Source organism: Clarias gariepinus, chromosome 19 (assembly GCF_024256425.1).
Source record: "Clarias gariepinus isolate MV-2021 ecotype Netherlands chromosome 19, CGAR_prim_01v2, whole genome shotgun sequence".
NCBI lineage: Eukaryota > Metazoa > Chordata > Actinopteri > Siluriformes > Clariidae > Clarias > Clarias gariepinus.
The window spans coordinates 379,742-397,966 of NC_071118.1; the positions used below are offsets into that span (position 1 = coordinate 379,742).

General features: G+C 37.6%; 1 protein-coding gene across 1 annotated transcript in view; it reads right to left on the reverse strand.

Annotated features, from left to right (window-relative positions):
• Window positions 1–8,866, reverse strand: part of LOC128507798 (transmembrane protein 164) — a 30,090-nt gene extending 21,224 nt beyond the window's left edge. The window contains exon 1 of the mRNA XM_053478911.1: window positions 7,769–8,866. Coding sequence (XP_053334886.1) covers window positions 7,769–8,209 — 441 coding nt within the window. The 5' untranslated portion in view covers window positions 8,210–8,866. The remainder of the gene's footprint in view (window positions 1–7,768) is intronic.
• Window positions 8,867–18,225: the final 9,359 nt, after the last annotated feature.

Below are 18,225 nucleotides of genomic sequence, written 5' to 3' on the forward strand. Positions count from 1 at the left end.
GAGATCAGGGATTAGTAACAACAAAATAAATAAAACAAATAATTGTGTGTGGAATAAATTTAAGAGCAGAAAGTCGCTCTGTGTTCGATTGCAAGAAAAACAAACCACAGCCTCTTACAAAAGTTACGAAACTTCTTTAAAATCTCCACCGTGTCAGTCTCTCACTCCTCTAAATTCACTAAGCACTTCTTGTACACGACTGTTCAGTTAATTTAACATTACTGTCTTAGACATGCTGTCAGTGACTTAAACTTTGATCCTCATGTAACTTTAGATATTGTTCAAGTAAACATTTATCTTGTAGCCAGAGAGAAGAGCAGAAAAAAATTGGATGTGCAAAAAATATGGGATGAAAGTGAGCGGGTCTAAGCATTCTGACATTACTGAGCAGACCCTGAAGCTAAACGATGAGCGAGTTACACAGGTAACACCGTGATGTCCAGTGTGCAGCCTCTGAGTCTCAGTTCACATTCCCACGGCCCTGTGGAGAGCTGCTAAAAAGCCAAACACCACAGGGGACAAAGGATTAGCAGCCCTGTGACTAAAGTCTTTCACTGAACACAAGTCTTCAGGTTAACAGAGTGTCTGTGCAGTGGGTGTTCGGGGTCGGGCATGACGGACAGCGCCCTGTTTAGCGTCCTCCTCTCCAGAGAGTCCAGCTCCAAACCAACCGCCGAACCAACTCCCCTGACCGTCCCTGTCCAAGTGCGGGACAACCCCACCACCGCTTAGTAGTGGACGTTCGAACAAGAAAACCAGTTAACTGAACAAATCAGTTTGCAATGAAATAAAGTGAAAGTGAGTGTCGTTAACAAGCAGGGTGCTGAACATGACCGACTTCGTCCAGTCGATTTATATTATCAGTAATAATTTGTAGCTCTCTCTCTCGTGAAACAAATGCACTACTCAGGGTATCTGAGTAAAAAAACTTAAGAAATGTACATGAGTACATCAGTAACTACATGATTGTAAACAGTTAAAAATTGTCAGCTATGAAGGGGAACTCGTTTGTTTTAAAAAGAATGTGAACTTTGAGCTAGGATCTTTTAAAGGTTCTTGCACAACACTTAACTCATAAGTTCTGGTAAATGGGTAAAGTTTATATGTTTTATGTTATGAAATGACTAAGTCTGAGTTAAAAAATAAAATTAAAGATGTGTACAGTAATGTGTAAAGTACTTCAGTACATTTTAATTTTCTTTTTTTTTTATTGATCTTAAAAAAATTGTATAGCAAAAGTATCTATCAGGATCCGGTACCGAAGTCAAGGTTTCAGTATCGATATCAAAAATGATTAAATACCCAGCCCTGGTTATAATTAACACACAGGTACATCACATCTAGTTCCTACTGATGTTTCTTACATGCTTTCAATTTGCAAAAAAATTATAATTCATGACCATAACCAGTTTCATGCAATTCCGCAATTCATTTTCATGCAATTCCGCAACTCATTTTGTTTTAAACTTTGAAACATAAAATGTACCTTTTACACGTCTGTATTGTATCTATATCACATTTTACACTCCCAAAAACACTTTATCATCTTAAGATGCAAAAAATTAAGACAAACCAAACACATACTTTAAATCCTGAATGTCGTTAATAGTCCTATTTCAGAATTATATATTAAAATCATTTATAAAGGAAAATAATAAAAAAATAAAAAGTTTATAAGCTTTTTTTTTTTTTTTACTGGAATTTGAATCTCAAACATTTTTATTGTATTTTAGTTCTAATGCATTAGAAAATCTTTTTTTTTTTGGGGGGGGGGGGGGGGATTTTTAGGCTAATAAATGAACTCCTTACACTAACCAAAAATAGATAAAAAAAAATTAAATTAAATTAAATACATTTTGAAGAATAAAATTAATTTAAGAATAAAAGAAATGTTGTAAAAAGTTAATTTATAAAATGAATACATGACTTAAATTTAAAAAATTTATAAAATATATATGTTAAAAATTAATATATTAAATTAATAAATAGTAAAATAAAAACCCAAAATCTTTTACGTTTGAAATTTAAATATAATTTAAAATTGTAAACACTGTAGGTTTTAAATAAATCAGTGTGTAGACGTCGTGTTACTGATCCTACACATCACACCATGTTACTCTGGTCACACTTCTCTCTCTCTCTCTCTCTCTGCTTTAATATTACAATTGACAAAAGGACATAAAGGTGAGTAAAGGTTATAGAAATCAAGTAACAAACTCTTTGAAACCCAAGTCACAACACCGAGCACCTGAAACTCCGCGAGACAATGGGAGCCGCGCTGCACGTTTGGTGTTCAGGTATTATAGACGATATTAAAGCATTTCACTGCATATCGTACTGTGTATGACTGTGTACGTGACAAATAAAATTTGAATTCGATATTAAGGCGTGGAAAAGTTCTAAAAAATTTAACTGTAATAAGAAAGAGTTCGCACTTGATTTAAACTAGAAGCAAAGTCAGAAAGTTTCTACTTTTATTGAAGTTTTTTATGTTTTTAGTGCAACACTGGATGATCGTTTACACGCTTAGCTGTAGTGACACCGAAGAGTGAGCATCCGCGAGCTCCTAGTGTAGCAAGTAATTTTCTTACAAAATTGTTAATCCGAAATAAATAAGAAACAAAAACAACAAAACAATTTACGTGTAACGAGTACACTGGCTTAGAAATAGGGAAGGTCTGAAGATATAAAAAAATGCTGTATCGTCCAACACTGCGTACAGCCTCCGTATACATGACTAGCGCTACACATCAACATTGCTATTGAATTAATCAGAAAAAAAATCCTTTTACTAATTTATATTAGTAAGATTAACGTATTTAATTACTAAAAATCATTAATATTAGCTGATGGAGTTGAGGCGAGTTCGGTGGATTATCGTCACCCTGCCGAGATTCAGACACTCACAGAGTTACAGCGCTGTCTGCACTGTGTAGCGTTTGCTCGTTAGAGAGGAGAAGTTTGTTCGTAAAAGTACTTTAAAGATGTAACCGAGTAAGAGTATACAGGTTTCGGTGATGATCAGTTACCCCACTCTCCTGCTTCAACAAGCAGTAACAGGAAGTGGAACCTACTGCAGCGCTTAAACAAACTTGCCTTGGCATGAGCCGTGTTCTTAAAAAAAGCCTTTTCTCATCCTTCCTTTCTCTTCATCTGCAGGCCTGAGAAAACCGCATTCCTTTCCTTTTGGCCATTTTTCCCCTGACTGAACTCAAAGAACCGTGCCAGGAGAACTTCACTGCTCTGGCACCGCGCCCTTCAACTTGGCGTCATGCCTGCCCGCGCTCTTGCCAACCGTCCTGACCTAGGTCGAGTCTCCAGGGGGAGCTGTGGAGGACGAGCGCACATGCAACAGGAGATGCGAGATGTTAAAAAGAGGAAGGGAGTGATCATGCAATCCGGGGGACAATAAAAAAAAAATCTGTGTCATGTGAAGAAACTCGTCCCCGCAGCCAGGGGTGCTTTTACTTTTGCACTGCTGATTTTTTTTTTTTTTAATCTGAGGTTTGTTACAGCTTACTGGAAAACTTCAGACCTTTCACAATGACTTCCTGAAGCTGGTCTCTCCCTTTTTTTTCCCCTTCACTTTCTTTGCACACATCATGCCTGAGATCTTGGATAACTATAAAAGAAGATATTGAGAGTGTTATATTGATGCCTTTGTTCTGATGCGTTATGGTTGCCATAGCAACATCATCGTTCAGAATCCTTCACATTTTAACTTCATTTATTTACAGACCCACGACAGCATAAAAACAAACCACAGGAGATGAAACTGAATGTTTCCATGCAGACACGATTTCAGATCAACCCAAAGGAAAAAATTAAAAATAAACGCCGACTGGTCTCGAGTTCTGGCACATATGCAAAATTGAAAAAAGAGGGGAAAATAAATTCTTGATTTTTTTTCCTTTTTTAATTTTCTTGTATTGGCCAGAGTTTAAACAAGCCAATTAATCAGAGCCCTCTCCCCACCAAATGTGACCTCATATGAGAAAAACCGCTCCACGGCCAGAACTGGTGCATTTGGAGGAGAAGTGAATAGGGATTGTGCGATTTAGGTAAAAACATTTTATAAAGCAGAATTTCATTTGAGGCATTAACTCTGCAAAATATGGAACCTTTAACAAATCTTCGGGGTTCTTCTGTTCCTTGTATACATGAGCGCTGTAGCACATTTACTCTAATTTATATGTTTAAATACATTTTTAAAAGACCTTAGAGTGGCATGATGGTGAGTGTGTGTGTGTGTGTGTTTTGTCACAGTCGGAGGATTTTAAAACTCTTTATTTAAAACCCAGCTCATGTTTTCCATACACACAAATCAAGTTTCTCCTCACAAGCTGCTTTCTGAGCCCCGGGGTCTGTACGTTTTTGGCAACTGGGTGTTTTTTTTTAATTGTGCTTGCTTGTTGAGACACTCATGGCATTATAACACACACACACACACACACACACCACAGTTAATTGTTCTCATTTAGTTTTAATAAATCTCTAGCATGGCTTGATTGCACAAAGCGAATAAATCGACTCTGAATCGACTCCTTGAAGGATGTGAATCACTGCATGCCGTTTGTTTGACTTCTAAAACAAATATCGTCATTATGCCCTTTTTTGTATAATTTCTACATAAATATCTCGCAGTGATCTGGAGCAAAAGTCTGATTGCCCCGAGATAATCTGGTCTATTAGAGAACATCACCAAGTGCTTTTTCTGGGTGTGTAGAAAACCAAGAAAGCGAGCAGCACTCTGAATCAGGAACAAATCAGGCACTTTAGAATGTTTAGCACTGTTTATTGTATGGCTTTGTGGTATTCTCTTGTTTTCTCACTCTCATTTTAAAGCACACTAGGGCTGACCCGCAGCTCCACCTGACGATGATCCGGTAACCAAATGAAGAAATATTATTACATCACAGTATGGTATAAAAGTTGATGATGACACTACCTATTGTTTTATTCATTGCGGAACGCCTGTGACACGCCTGTAACACACACACCGTCCACAAACACCTGTTTCACATACAGTATGAAGTTTATTTTATTGTATTATTTACTGCATTTTAGGTCACTTTGCTTTCTTCATCCCACACCTCATTTATTATTTAAACATCTTAATATTTAATGTTAACCTGACGATACAAAACCACTAGATAAAAAGTTAATCAGTTGCTATTTGTATTATTAGCCTATTTTAATCCTTTTTGTACATCACTTTAAATTTTATGAAGTAACAACAGATTAATAATTTTAATAATCAATTCTTAAATCCAGGAAGCCATAAACCTGTAATGTGATGACACATAACCATATTTTGCAAGTTTATTTTTTTTAGCCACACTGTGATAACAGTAAAGACACAAGCGTTTTTTTCCCCCCTACTTTTTATCACTGCTATTTTTAATTACAGTTTTATTACTCAGCTGATATTTTGTGATTATAATCATTGGTTTTCTGTTTCAGTAGATACTGTAAAGCACTCGAATTTCAGTTGTATGAAATACTGCTACTACTACTATAATAATAGAGCCATAGCCAGAGTACAACATGCAGTTAAATACTTAATACTTGCATTGTCCAGGTGTACAAGTATTAACAGGTGTAACAAGCATGGTAAGCACATGCCCCCATATATATAAAATAAAATCATAATAATAATAACAACAATAATAATAATAATAAAAGAATTCCTTATAAATAAATATAAAATGTTGTGACATTTGCATTGGAATTCTGTCTTAGCTTATAAGACAGGAAGACAAACATCAGCACAACATCTGCCTGAAAAGCATTACTACCATGTGCAGTTTCCATGGCAACCCTCCACCCCCAGCGCATTTGAATAAAGACAAACGTTAAGCTTGTTTTCATCTCGGAACCTGTAAGAGCTCCGACTTTTTAACCCTCGGCGTAGTTTAAAATCCAAGTGCAAGATCAGATCTAATCTGAAAACTCTGTGTCAAAAGTAAACTGCGCTCAGCTTTCTGGAGGAAACCGTCAAGGAAACTAATCTATGAATCAGAATTGGGTTTTATTTACCAAGTATGTTGAGACACACACAAGGAATTTGATTCCGGCTGTTCAAGGCTCTCAAAGTACAGAGTATAAACACTCTCAAACTCATCAAGTAAACATACTGATGTAAATTTTATGCACATCTTAAACAATGCAGTGTAAAATCTGAGTTTCTGCCTCTCCACTTTAACTTGTCTTTCTTTTTAATGAAATGTTTTTTTTTTATTGCATTTTAAAAAAGTAAACTTTCGTTTAATGTGAGGAATTTCATTTGGAGATCGGACGACAGAGAGAGTGACAGCTGTTTAAACACTCCGGCTTAGTGTGTTTAGTCAAAAATATTTGGGGGAAAATAAAGAGGGAAATTTCTTAGAAAAGTAGGAGTGTGATGTTTGTAGATGATTGGAGATTGCTATTTTTCATATTAAAAATAATAATAATAATAAATCAAGTTATGTAACTCTAGGCTACATGGTTTATTGTCCAGCTCCATAAGTGTTAATTTATCTGTGAGCATGTGACCATAACATTAGTAACCGTCATTGTCGAGAAAGGCTAATAATAATCTGATCTGATCTTTAATGTAATCAGTGATATTATAATTTCAGTCTGTCTTTCTGTACGGCAGAACTCTCTGTCTAACTTATTAACACAAAAAAAAATCACATTCTGTAAGGTTGAATATCCTATCCCTTGTTTACACTAAGTTGCACTTCTTTCCTAATCAGCCAAATACACTTCCAGTTTCGTTAATCGGAGAGTGAATCACAGATGAGAAATCTGGGACATAACTGCTCATAACATCACTTATACTTCACATTTATGGCACAGGTAAATACCAAAAGTACTACCAAAGTTTCAATAAATTTTGTACAGCCAGTTTTGCGTGATGCTGTGACAAAATTTGGCTAGACAGACAAACAGACAGTTCACTGTCGGGTTCTCCAATGAATGAAATGTAAAGATATCATTGAAAAAGTGAGTTCTGAATGTACACACAAAACCGCTCTTATGTACGGTATATGTAAGTTCATACCGTTGACCTCTGTGAAGCTGCAGGGGACACAGCAGTACAGTACAGTACCGTATGCAAATTTTACCTTTACATTCTTGTTTTGTAAGGATAATGTATTAAGCTGAGTTTAAAATGAAATTAAAGTGTTTCGGGGCATATTTAGGGTTTTAACTATAAAAATCTGCATTTTTTGACCGCATCCAAAATTAGTTATCCCCCCCATAATTTGCGGCTGCTCTAGGAACTTAGCCAGCAAATTTCAGGGGTCAACTCTCCGTGAGCGAGTGTGTGTGTGGGATGGCAGGGTGGGTAAGTAGTTATCACTGTTGCCTTGCACCTCTAGTGTCAAGAGTTTAATTCCCCCCTCAGGGTGTGTGTATGTGTGTGTGTGTGTGTGTGTGTGTGGACTGTGCATGTTCTTCCAGTGCTTGGTGTGTTTCCTTCCACAATTCAAGGACATGCAGATTGGGCTAATTTACCCATAGTGTGTGAGTGAGTGTGTGTGTGTGTGAGTCCCGCTATGAATTGGCAGCCCGACCAGGGTGTACCCCGCCTCATACCCAGGGACCCCTTCGACCCTGTATACAGAATAAAGCTGTATAGACGATGAGTGTGTGTGTGTGTGTGTGTAATAAGTGACCTTATGTATGAAAAAAAAATCTTTTTAGGGACAATTCTGCACATTAACTCAATAAACGTATTATTATTTTGTAATCACGTGACGCTGTTAGACATCACCTGTATCATGGTGACCACGTGACAGGGGTTGAGCAGGTAGATGACGGTCTTGGTGGCGAACTTGAAGCCCACCTCCACCCCGAAGGTGACGCAGAGGGCGGCGAGCAGCAGGTTCTTGCCCAGGCTGTCCCCCTCCCGGTGCCTGCGCGTGTCCCTCACGGCCTCGCGGTGCGCGCGCGCGAAGTTGATGTGGCGCGCGGAGACAACGACCTCGGCCACGGAGAGCAGCACGAACACCAGGCTCTCGCACGCGCGCTGCATGGGCGGCAGGAAGGCGGCGCATTCGGGCCCTCCGTTCCCCTCGAACCGGGGGTCCACTCCGCCGTACATCCAGTCCAGCAGGCTGTAGATGTTGTAGCGGGACATGTTCCTCTGGTCGTACTGGAACAGGGACGAGCAGGACGGAAGGAACGACAGGACGCCGACTTCGTGACGGAACATCAACTGCGGCGGCGGCTTCGGGGGAGGGGGAAGGGGGGGTGAGGGAGGATGGATGAGTGAAGAGGCTGAAGCTAGGCTGAAGCTAACCGGCTCTAGCTAACGAGCTAGGTTACCGTTACCTCAGGAGAGAGGGAGCTGCGCGCGCTAATTCGGTCGCGCTTTTACGACGACATCACAACACTGCACGCGCTGCTCTTCACGCGCGCCTCACGCGCCACAACCCACACGCAACGCCCTGAGCCTGCTTCCTGTCACAGCGCTATCTCTCTCACCCTGCCACTGCGCCCTGACACATCTCCACCCTGAAATATGTGCACACACACCTCTCTCACACACACACGCGCGCGCGCGCACCAAGCGATAATGAAATATACAGCTATCAGACAAAAATAAATAATTAAAACGGTCCCTTGTTCGCCAAAGATAATCCCGCGCGCACCCCGATCAGCTGTCTTCCTGTCCTCACCCCGTCTCACCCTCCGCTCTGCCTGCACTCAGCTCCCCACAGCCCGTCTCCAGTCCACTGGCGCCGCTCCCCCTCTCCCCCACAACGCCCCACTCGACGTCACGCCCCCTCACGCCATCATTGGCTGATACAGCGGACTTCTGGAGATCGGATCACAGCCACTGGCCCCGCCCACTCCCGCGAGCGTTCACTGCTAACTCTTTGTTCGCCGCAGCGCTTTTACTTTTGTAATAATGAATAATTAAATAAAATATATGTATAAAAAAATGTTGGTCTTTAGGTGGAAGGTGAATAAAAAGATGCATAAGGAAGGAAAGAAGAAAGCTAGTATGAAGTGAAGAGTACGTGGGTGCTGAAGTAGAAATTAAATGACTTAATAGAAAGAAAGCAAAAGAAGTAGGTAAAGGTATTTAGGTAAATAAACACACACACACACACACACACGCACGGCGGTATACGGTGGCCGAGGAGTTCAAAGCAAAACCGAAAACAAAATAAATTCAAAAAGAAATAACAAAACCGGAAACAAAATTTCAAACCCGAAAACAAAATAATAAATCTGGAAACCAAGTGTAGTATTTTTGTTTCCAGATTTGTTCTTGTGTTTTCCAAATTTGTTATTTAGTTTGGTATTTTGTTTTCGTAATTTTGCAATTTTATATTCAGTTTTGTTATTTTGTTTTGCACTTCTCTAATTGAATCTATTCCCGAGGCGAGTTCTCGTAATTGTTTCGTATTGTGAAACGCATTGTCCCATAAGAAACAATGTAAATGCTGGTAATCTGTTCCAGACACCCTAAAGTATTACCAAGTTCCAACCCTATCATTATATATATATTTATATATTTATATATTTATTTTATTTATATATTTATTATATCAAATATTTAGGACAAACAAATTAAATATGAAATAAATAGACATTAAACTTGGGGCATTTATATGTTGAGGTACTACTGTAATTGAGAAAAATTGTGTTAGTTCATACAAATGTTTTTTCAAAAAAGTGTGCTTTAAAGATCTTATTTTCTTGGATTTTTCCGCATTAGAAAGGTATGCTTATGATTTTTACTCTCTCTTTTTTTTAACACGGTTGGTTCTAAATTCTTACCTAGTACTGCTGTTAACCCTCCCAATAGTGTGTGACTGATGTATTTATACTTAGTAATCTAGTAACCCTGTGTAAGAATCTATCCAATGACGGAAATTGCACAGCACTATTGTAAATTGCTCCTGATTAGAGCGTCTCACAAATGCCTAAATGTGCATGTAAATATAAAAAGGTGTAAAGTTGGAATTAAGTGATTAAGTGCATAATTAAGTAAGAAGTGTGCAAAGAAGGAAAAAAGTAATGAGGTAAAGAAGTTATTAGGAATGTAATGTAAATACAATTTAAAGTAACAAGAAAGTGAGCAAGTAAACAACATCCAAGCAAGTAGTGAAGAAGGATGTAGGTAAGTAAAGATATAGAGTTATGTGAAGTAGTAAGTAAGTAAGTTGATAAACTGTAATTAAATAAGGACAACAGAAAGAACAACAATAATTAGGTACAAAGTAAGTAGGTAGGTATTATGTACAGATGGAAAGATGGAAGTAAAGAAAAAATGAAGGGAGTGAAGAAAGGAGGTAAGTAAGTAAGCAAGTAAACCTTAAGAAATCAGTAATGATGGTTGAAGTAATTAAGTAAATAAGTAAGTAGGAAAGTAAGAAGTATGGAAGAAAGAAGGAAGTAGGTCCAAATTGAGAAAGTAAGAGGAAATCATGTAATTAAGTAAGTAGACAAATAAGGAATATTTAAGCAAATAAGAAAGAAGGATATGGGTCAATAATTAAGGATATATTAAGTAGTAAGGAAGTAAAGTGGTAAGTAGGTAGAAAATGTAAGTTATTAGGTACAATAAGTAAGGAGTAAGAAAGTAAATAGTAAAGAAGTAGGTAGATAGAAGTAAGAATTTAATAATTAGAGGCCGCAAAGTGTAAGAGTAAGTAAGTAAGTAAAAACATTAGAAAGTATTTTAAGTTCAGCTAGAAAGTTTCTATTGTTCTGACAACATTCACACTGTCCAGTTTTCTGGATGTTTGTTGGATTGTTAAATCACATATTACACAGTGTTTATACAACACTTTCAGAACTACATTTTTATGGTGTAGGATCTAATTTCTTTTTTATATATCATGTTGTATATTACATCATTTTTGTTTTTGTCATTGTTTAGAAATCATTTTTGTGTAGATTTTTAATAGGCCTAGAGTGCTGACCAAAAGTATTAAGACAACATGAGAAGCGGGCATGGATTGAGTGAGTGACAGTACGGTACTGCAGTCGTCTTTTTGACTCTCTGCTCTGCTCTACTGTATCCCAACACAGAGAGACTGAGGAGGAGCTTCTTCCTGCAGGCGATACGGTCTCTCAATCACACCACCACACAGGACTAAACAGTCTGTGAACTATGACTTTGCACATAATTCTGCACATTCTCTTGCCCATGACTGGACATGATTTGTACATTCCACTTCAATTCTTTTTTTATTTTATTATATTTGTATTTATATTTTATTATTTGTACATAGTGTAATTTAAAAATTCTTTTTACAGCTATTTTTTTTCTAAATGTTTCTATATTTCTAATTTGTAAAAAAAAGAAATTCTCTCATGTCATACTTTATATTCTCATTAAAAGCTTTACTTTATTTTACAAGCTTTGCTTTTTATTTCACAATTTTTAGGTAATCAGGGGTCGTATAATCATTTCATTTCATATCATACTGTATATGTGACAAATAGAAATTGAAATTGATTTATAATTTATATATTCAAAGAACTTTATTAATCCCAGAGGGAAATTGCTTATGCTAGGTTACAGTTGCTCACAGTTGTTATCTAAAGGAAAAAGTAATAAATAACCTATACACAAAAAAACTGAATAAATATAAAGAGTCCTAAAACAGTAAGTACCAGAAATATGACCCAAATCACCGTTCTTCACTCAGAGGTGGAAGGTAACTAAGGAACTTTGCTTTGTTACTGTACTTTACTTTATGAGAAGATACTTTTCATTGTTCCTCCACTACATCCCACAGCAAATTTCTGTAGTACTTTTACCCCACTACACTTCTGCACTGCAGTGTTTTACTTAACCAAGGTGGTGTTTAATATTTTGAAGTGAGAATCTCGCCACCTGCTGACAGTTATATGTAATTGCATTAGACATGCTTCATATTCATAACCTCAGAGGTACCTGAAATCATAAGCGGAGATGTTTGCATACAGAGATGAACAAAAGAACAGAATGTTTACAGTCAGGAAGGGGAGAGAGAGAGAGAGAGAGAGAGAGAGATGTTTACTATGATTTAAAAGCTCCTGTGAAATAATACAGGTTCAGGACTTAAAGTTACTCAAGCTGACACGTAAATGAAAGACTTCCACTTTTACCTGAGTAATATTTGCTCTATGGAATCTCTACTTTTACTGAAGTACTCATATGAAATATATATATATATATATATATATATATATATATACAGTGGTGTGAAAAACTATTTGCTGATTTCTTATTCTTTTGCATGTTTGTCACACAAAATGTTTCTGATCATCAAACACATTTAACTATTAGTCAAAGATAACACAAGTAAACACAAAATGCAGTTTTTAAATGATGGTTTTTATTATTTAGGGAGAAAAAAAATCCAAACTTACATGGCCCTGTGTGAAAAAGTAATTGCCCCCTGAACCTAATAACTGATTGGGCCACCCTTAGCAGCAATAACTGCAATCAAGCGTTTGCGATAACTTGCAACGAGTCTTTTACAGCGCTCTGGAGGAATTTTGGCCCACTCATCTTTGCAGAATTGTTGTAATTCAGCTTTATTTGGGGGTTTTCTTGCATGAACCGCCTTTTTAAGGTCATGCCACAACATCTCAATAGGATTCAGGTCAGGACTTTGACTGGGCCACTCCAAAGTCTTCATTTTGTTTTTCTTCAGCCATTCAGAGGTGGATTTGCTGGTGTGTTTTGGGTCATTGTCCTGCTGCAGCACCCAAGATCGCTTCAGCTTGAGTTGACGAACAGATGGCCGGACATTCTCCTTCAGGATTTTTTGGTAGACAGTAGAATTCATGGTTCCATCTATCACAGAAAGCCTTCCAGGTCCTGAAGCAGCAAAACAACCCCAGACCATCACACTACCACCACCATATTTTACTGTTGGTATGATGTTCTTTTTCTGAAATGCTGTGTTACTTTTACGCCAGATGTAACGGGACACGCACCTTCCAAAAAGTTCAACTTTTGTCTCGTCGGTCCACAAGGTATTTTCCCAAAAGTCTTGGCAATCATTGAGATGTTTTTTAGCAAAATTGAGACGAGCCTTGATGTTCTTTTTGCTTAAGTGGTTTGCGCCTTGGAAATCTGCCATGCAGGCCGTTTTTGCCCAGTCTCTTTCTTATGGTGGAGTCGTGAACACTGACCTTAATTGAGGCAAGTGAGGCCTGCAGTTCTTTAGATGTTGTCCTGGGGTCTTTTGTGGCCTCTCGGATGAGTTGTCTCTGCGCTCTTGGGGTAATTTTGGTCGTCCGGCCACTCCTGGGAAGGTTCACCACTGTTCCATGTTTTTGCCATTTGTGGATGATGGCTCTCACTGTGGTTCGCTGGAGTCCCAAGGCTTTGAAAATGGCTTTATAACCTTTACCAGACTGATAGATCTCAATTACTTTTGTTCTCATTTTTTTCTGAATTTCTTTGGATCTTGGCATAATGTCTAGCTTTTGAGGTGCTTTTGGTCTACTTCTCTGTGTCAGGTAGCTCCTATTTAAGTGATTTTTTGATTGAAACAGGTGTGGCAGTAATCAGGCCTGGGGGTGACTACAGAAATTGAACTTTTAACTGTGATAAACCACAGTTAAGTTATTTTTTAACAAGGGGGGGGGGCAATTACTTTTTCACACAGGGCCATGTAGATTTGGAGTTTTTTTTATCCCTTAATAACAAAATCTTCATTTAAAAACTGCATTTTGTGTTCAATTATGTTATCTTTGACTAATAGTTAATGGTTTTTGATGAGCAGAAACATTTAAGTGTGACAAACATGCAAAAGAATAAGAAATCAGGAAGGGGGCAAATAGTTTTTCACACCACTGTATATATATATATATATATATATATATATATATATATATATATATAAAATGTATTATAATGTATATATATATCATCAGTAGTTTTTAGAATGAAACAAATTGTTCATTTCATTAAAAACACACATAAAAAAAAATTAAACCTGAAAACCTGATCAACTCTTATTTGATTCCAGATCTGTATGTAGGAGGCTAGGAGCTATGGCTAACAGTAATGTTATGGCTAACAATGATGACACAACAAGGTAAGATGAACAAATAATCACTGTGAAAAGTGAAAATGAAGGACTCAAACACACCCTATAAATAGACAAGTCAATTAACTTAAAGAGGTTCAGATGAATGGCATTATAGCATGTGACTATTGTAGTGTTTGCTCGGAAATGGAGTCAGGTACAAACTTTAACATACCCCTTATATTTTAGTTTATTTCAGTGCATCACTTTTATGTTCTTTTCATCCTTTTGGAGTACAAAGGCTTGATTCAGGCTTCTAAATATAAATCAGCAAAGATATTGACTTCAGATCGTGTGTTAGTGCTGTTAAGGTTGGACCTAAGTGATGGACTGGTGTGCATAAAACACATCTTCATATAGAAATACATGAGCATCATCATACATGATTCATCAGGAGCCCCTGCTGGTACCACAGAAGACTTGAGCACACCGTCATCACCACTAACATGTGAAGATGAAATTCGCCATGTGATGGTGTCACCAAACAGTATTAGATTCCTGTCTCACAACAACAAGCATGTGGCTGGTTAGTGTGTGAAAGGAGTTTCTAGAAACTGGTTTCTACAACTCCTGATGGAAATGTCTCCTTCTCCTTTTTCTTCTTCTTCTTCTTCTTCTTGGACGTACCGTCTAGACCAGAGTTTGGAGCTTAAAAATGTTACAACTTAAAAAATAAGTTCCTGGGACAAATGTCATAAAAATTATACTTGAAAATTTTTTTAAAAAAATTAAAGATATATATATATATATATTTGGTATTTAACATTTTTTAAGAATGTTAAAAGAACATTAGTTATATAATGTTGCACCTTCTAGGAACCTACCTTCTAGGAACAACCGTCAATGATTGTTCTGAGAACAGTTGGCTGGGAAGAAAGGAAGGAAGTAGGTTAAAAGTATGAAAACATATAAGTAGGTAGGTAAGTATTAATTCAGTAAGTAAATAAGTAAATCAAAAGGAGGAAGAGAGGAAAGGATGTGAGTAAATAAGTTAAGATATAGTAAGTAGTTTGGAAGGAAGATATAAAGTAACAAATGCTTTTAATCAAATATTGCACATATTTTAATTCACAATTGACAAAAAAAATATCCCAGCAGAGGCAATGATATAATATAATGTGATACGAAAACCTTATATTTTATAAGTGGGTTCAATATAAACCAGGTGAGGAAATAAAGGTGTAAAATTGATTGATATTTACAGAAGACTTCGAGTACAGTATGGTGATGAGACTCATTTGAACTGTGCAAACTGGTGGCTCAGAGCTCACTGCAGTCATGAACATTATAAACATCTGTTTGTGTGACCTGTACACACACTCATTCCATCAACACCACTTGCATGTTTCAGGAACTCAGCTGAACGTCATTGCCACATCCCCGGTACAGTCCTGACCTCGCTCCAAGCCATTTCCAAGCCAGTTTGGAAAAGCCTTTCCTGGGAGGCCGGCGTTCCAGAAATGAACTGAGTGCACTGAGAAAACTTCCAACCTTGATAAGCACTAGTGTGTTTCTCCATATCACACACTCTTCACCATGCTGCTCTGCATGTGTTACACACCAGCTCCAAAGTTAACACCAGGCTACACCAATCATCTCATCTACAGCTTCATGACCAAAAAACATCAGCTGTTAGGTCGAAGCGTCCAGGTGAGATGGAACAGTGTATCTGGGAAGTGCAAATCCTTTACAGTGTTTACCAGAGACCATGCGTATCAGTGTTGAGACTTGAGAGCAAACTAAACACACTGCACATGGATTCAATGGAAAGTGTTTTTTGTCATCTTTTGTTTTTTCTCAATAACATGAGGCGATGTGATCTCTGTGGCTTACATGGCGTAAAAGCAGCAAGAAAAGCACAAAGCAAAGTTTCACTTCACCCACTGGAAAAAGATTACTAACCATCTACAGAGCAGTGGAAAAATAATCTGCCCATCTGTCAAGTGCTCGGACCCGACTTGTCACCTACATGTCACCAGGGACTTACGTCTGAACAAGCGGCAGCAGGACATACAGGACTCCTACTGGCACAGCCGCACCTCTCTCTCTCTCTCTCTCTCTCTCTCTCACACACACACAAACCAAATTAATTATGGTATTGTACAATTGTATTACTATTAACATGTGTACTATGTTACTCTTATTCTCCATTATTGTTTTGTCTCTGCTATTACTTTTGTTTATTTCTTGTGTGGTATCTATCTATCTATCTATCTATCTATCTATCTATCTATCTATCTATCTATCTATCTATCTGTCTGTCTGTCTGTCTGTCTGTCTGTTTCAATGATCCTAATGGGGCAAATTAAGGCAGGCAGAGTATTTCAAACAAAGCCATCAGTGCAAATACCAAATAAAATAACATAAATAAAATACAACTGTGTCTGTCATTCTTGTCATTTGTGTTTCTTTAGTAAAATTTTAATGAAGTAGGATTTGCTTTTTTTTCCGTAGCTCTTTCACACATTTATAAATAAGTGGTGTGTGATGCTATTTATTGTTTGTTGTCATATTTGCTGTCCTTTAGAAGCTCTTCTAATAGAACTGACCTGTCTGTAACACACCTCTAAAGAAAAGGAATGTATATCAAAAAAAGCATGTAATAATATATAGATGCAGGGAAAATGGCAGTAAAACAGCCATGAAAAAACAACAACTATGAAATATGAATAATAATAATTTAAAAAATATATAGATTGTTCAACCAGATTTTATAGTTGCTTACGGAGATGTTCCTGCAGCTACAGAACTATTTTGTAAAATGAATTGTATTGGTACGAGATACTGGGTAATAGTTAAAGACCAGTTTGATATATTGGGGGGTTTGGTTGGAAGGAGGGGTTAGGGGATGCCGGGGGTGGGGAATGATGTGGGGATTTTCAACTTTCATTACAGTGACAGAAATCCCATGCCAAATCATGATCAAATGTATCATTCCTTTGTAAATGTTCCTGAAAATGAACCTTTTCATGAATTTAAAAATAAACAATCATCCTCTGGTGTAGCTTTACAAGCCTTTTAGTCCCTTTAACATAATAATAAAGGCAAGATAAATAAGAAAATATTTATATAATGAAAATAAATAAGTAAATAAACAATAAATAGCATACATTTAATTGTAAATACTTTTTAAAGATAATTAAAATGTAAATATTATATCAGATGCAGTGGGTCAGTCACCAATTGTGCAAGGCCTGTAATCTTCATCATGGGTATACCTCAACTACAGTATGAGCGACAAAATAAGAAAAAAATAATCCAGAAAATCACATTGTAGGATTTTTAAAGAATGTATTTGCAAATTATGGTAGAAAATAAGTATTTGGTCAATAACAAAATTTCATCTCTACACTTTGTTATATCCCCTTTGTTGGCAGTGACGGAGGTCAAATGTTTTCTGTAAGTCTTCACAAGGTCTTCACACACTGTTGCTGGTATTCTGGCCCGTTCCTCCATGCAGATCTCCTCTAGAGCAGTGATGTTTTGGGGCTGTCGCTGGGCAACACGGACTCTCAACTCCCTCCAAAGATGTTCTATGGGGTTGAGGTCGGGAGACTGACTAGGCCACTCCAGGACCTTGAAATGCTTCTTACAAAGCCACTTCTTCGTTGCCCGGGCAATATTTGGGATCACTGTTATGGTGAAAGACCCAGACACGTTTTATCTTCAATGTCCTTGCTGATGGAAGGAGGTTTTCACTCAAAATCTCACGCTACATGGCCCCATTCATTCTTTCCTTTACATGGATCAGTCCTCCTTGTCCCTTTGCAGAACAACAGCCCCAAAGCATGATGTTTCCACCCCCATGCTTCACAGTAGGTATGGTGTTCTTTGGATGCAACTCAGTATTCTTTCTCCTCCAAACAGAAGTTCTATTTTGGTTTCATCTGACCATATGACCTTCTCCCAATCCTCTTCTGGATCATCCAAATGCTCTCTAGCAAACTCAGATGGTCCTAGACATGGCTTAAGCAGGGGGACACGTCTGGCCCTGCAGGATTTGAGTCCCTGGCGGCGCAGTGTGTTACTGATGGTAGCCTTTGTTACTTTGGTCCCAGCTCTCTGCAGGTCATTCACTAGGTCCCAGGGTGAGATCTTGCGTGGAGCCCTAGATCGAGGGAGATTATCAGTGGTTTTTTATGTCTTCCATTTTTTAATAATTGATCCCACAGTTGATTTC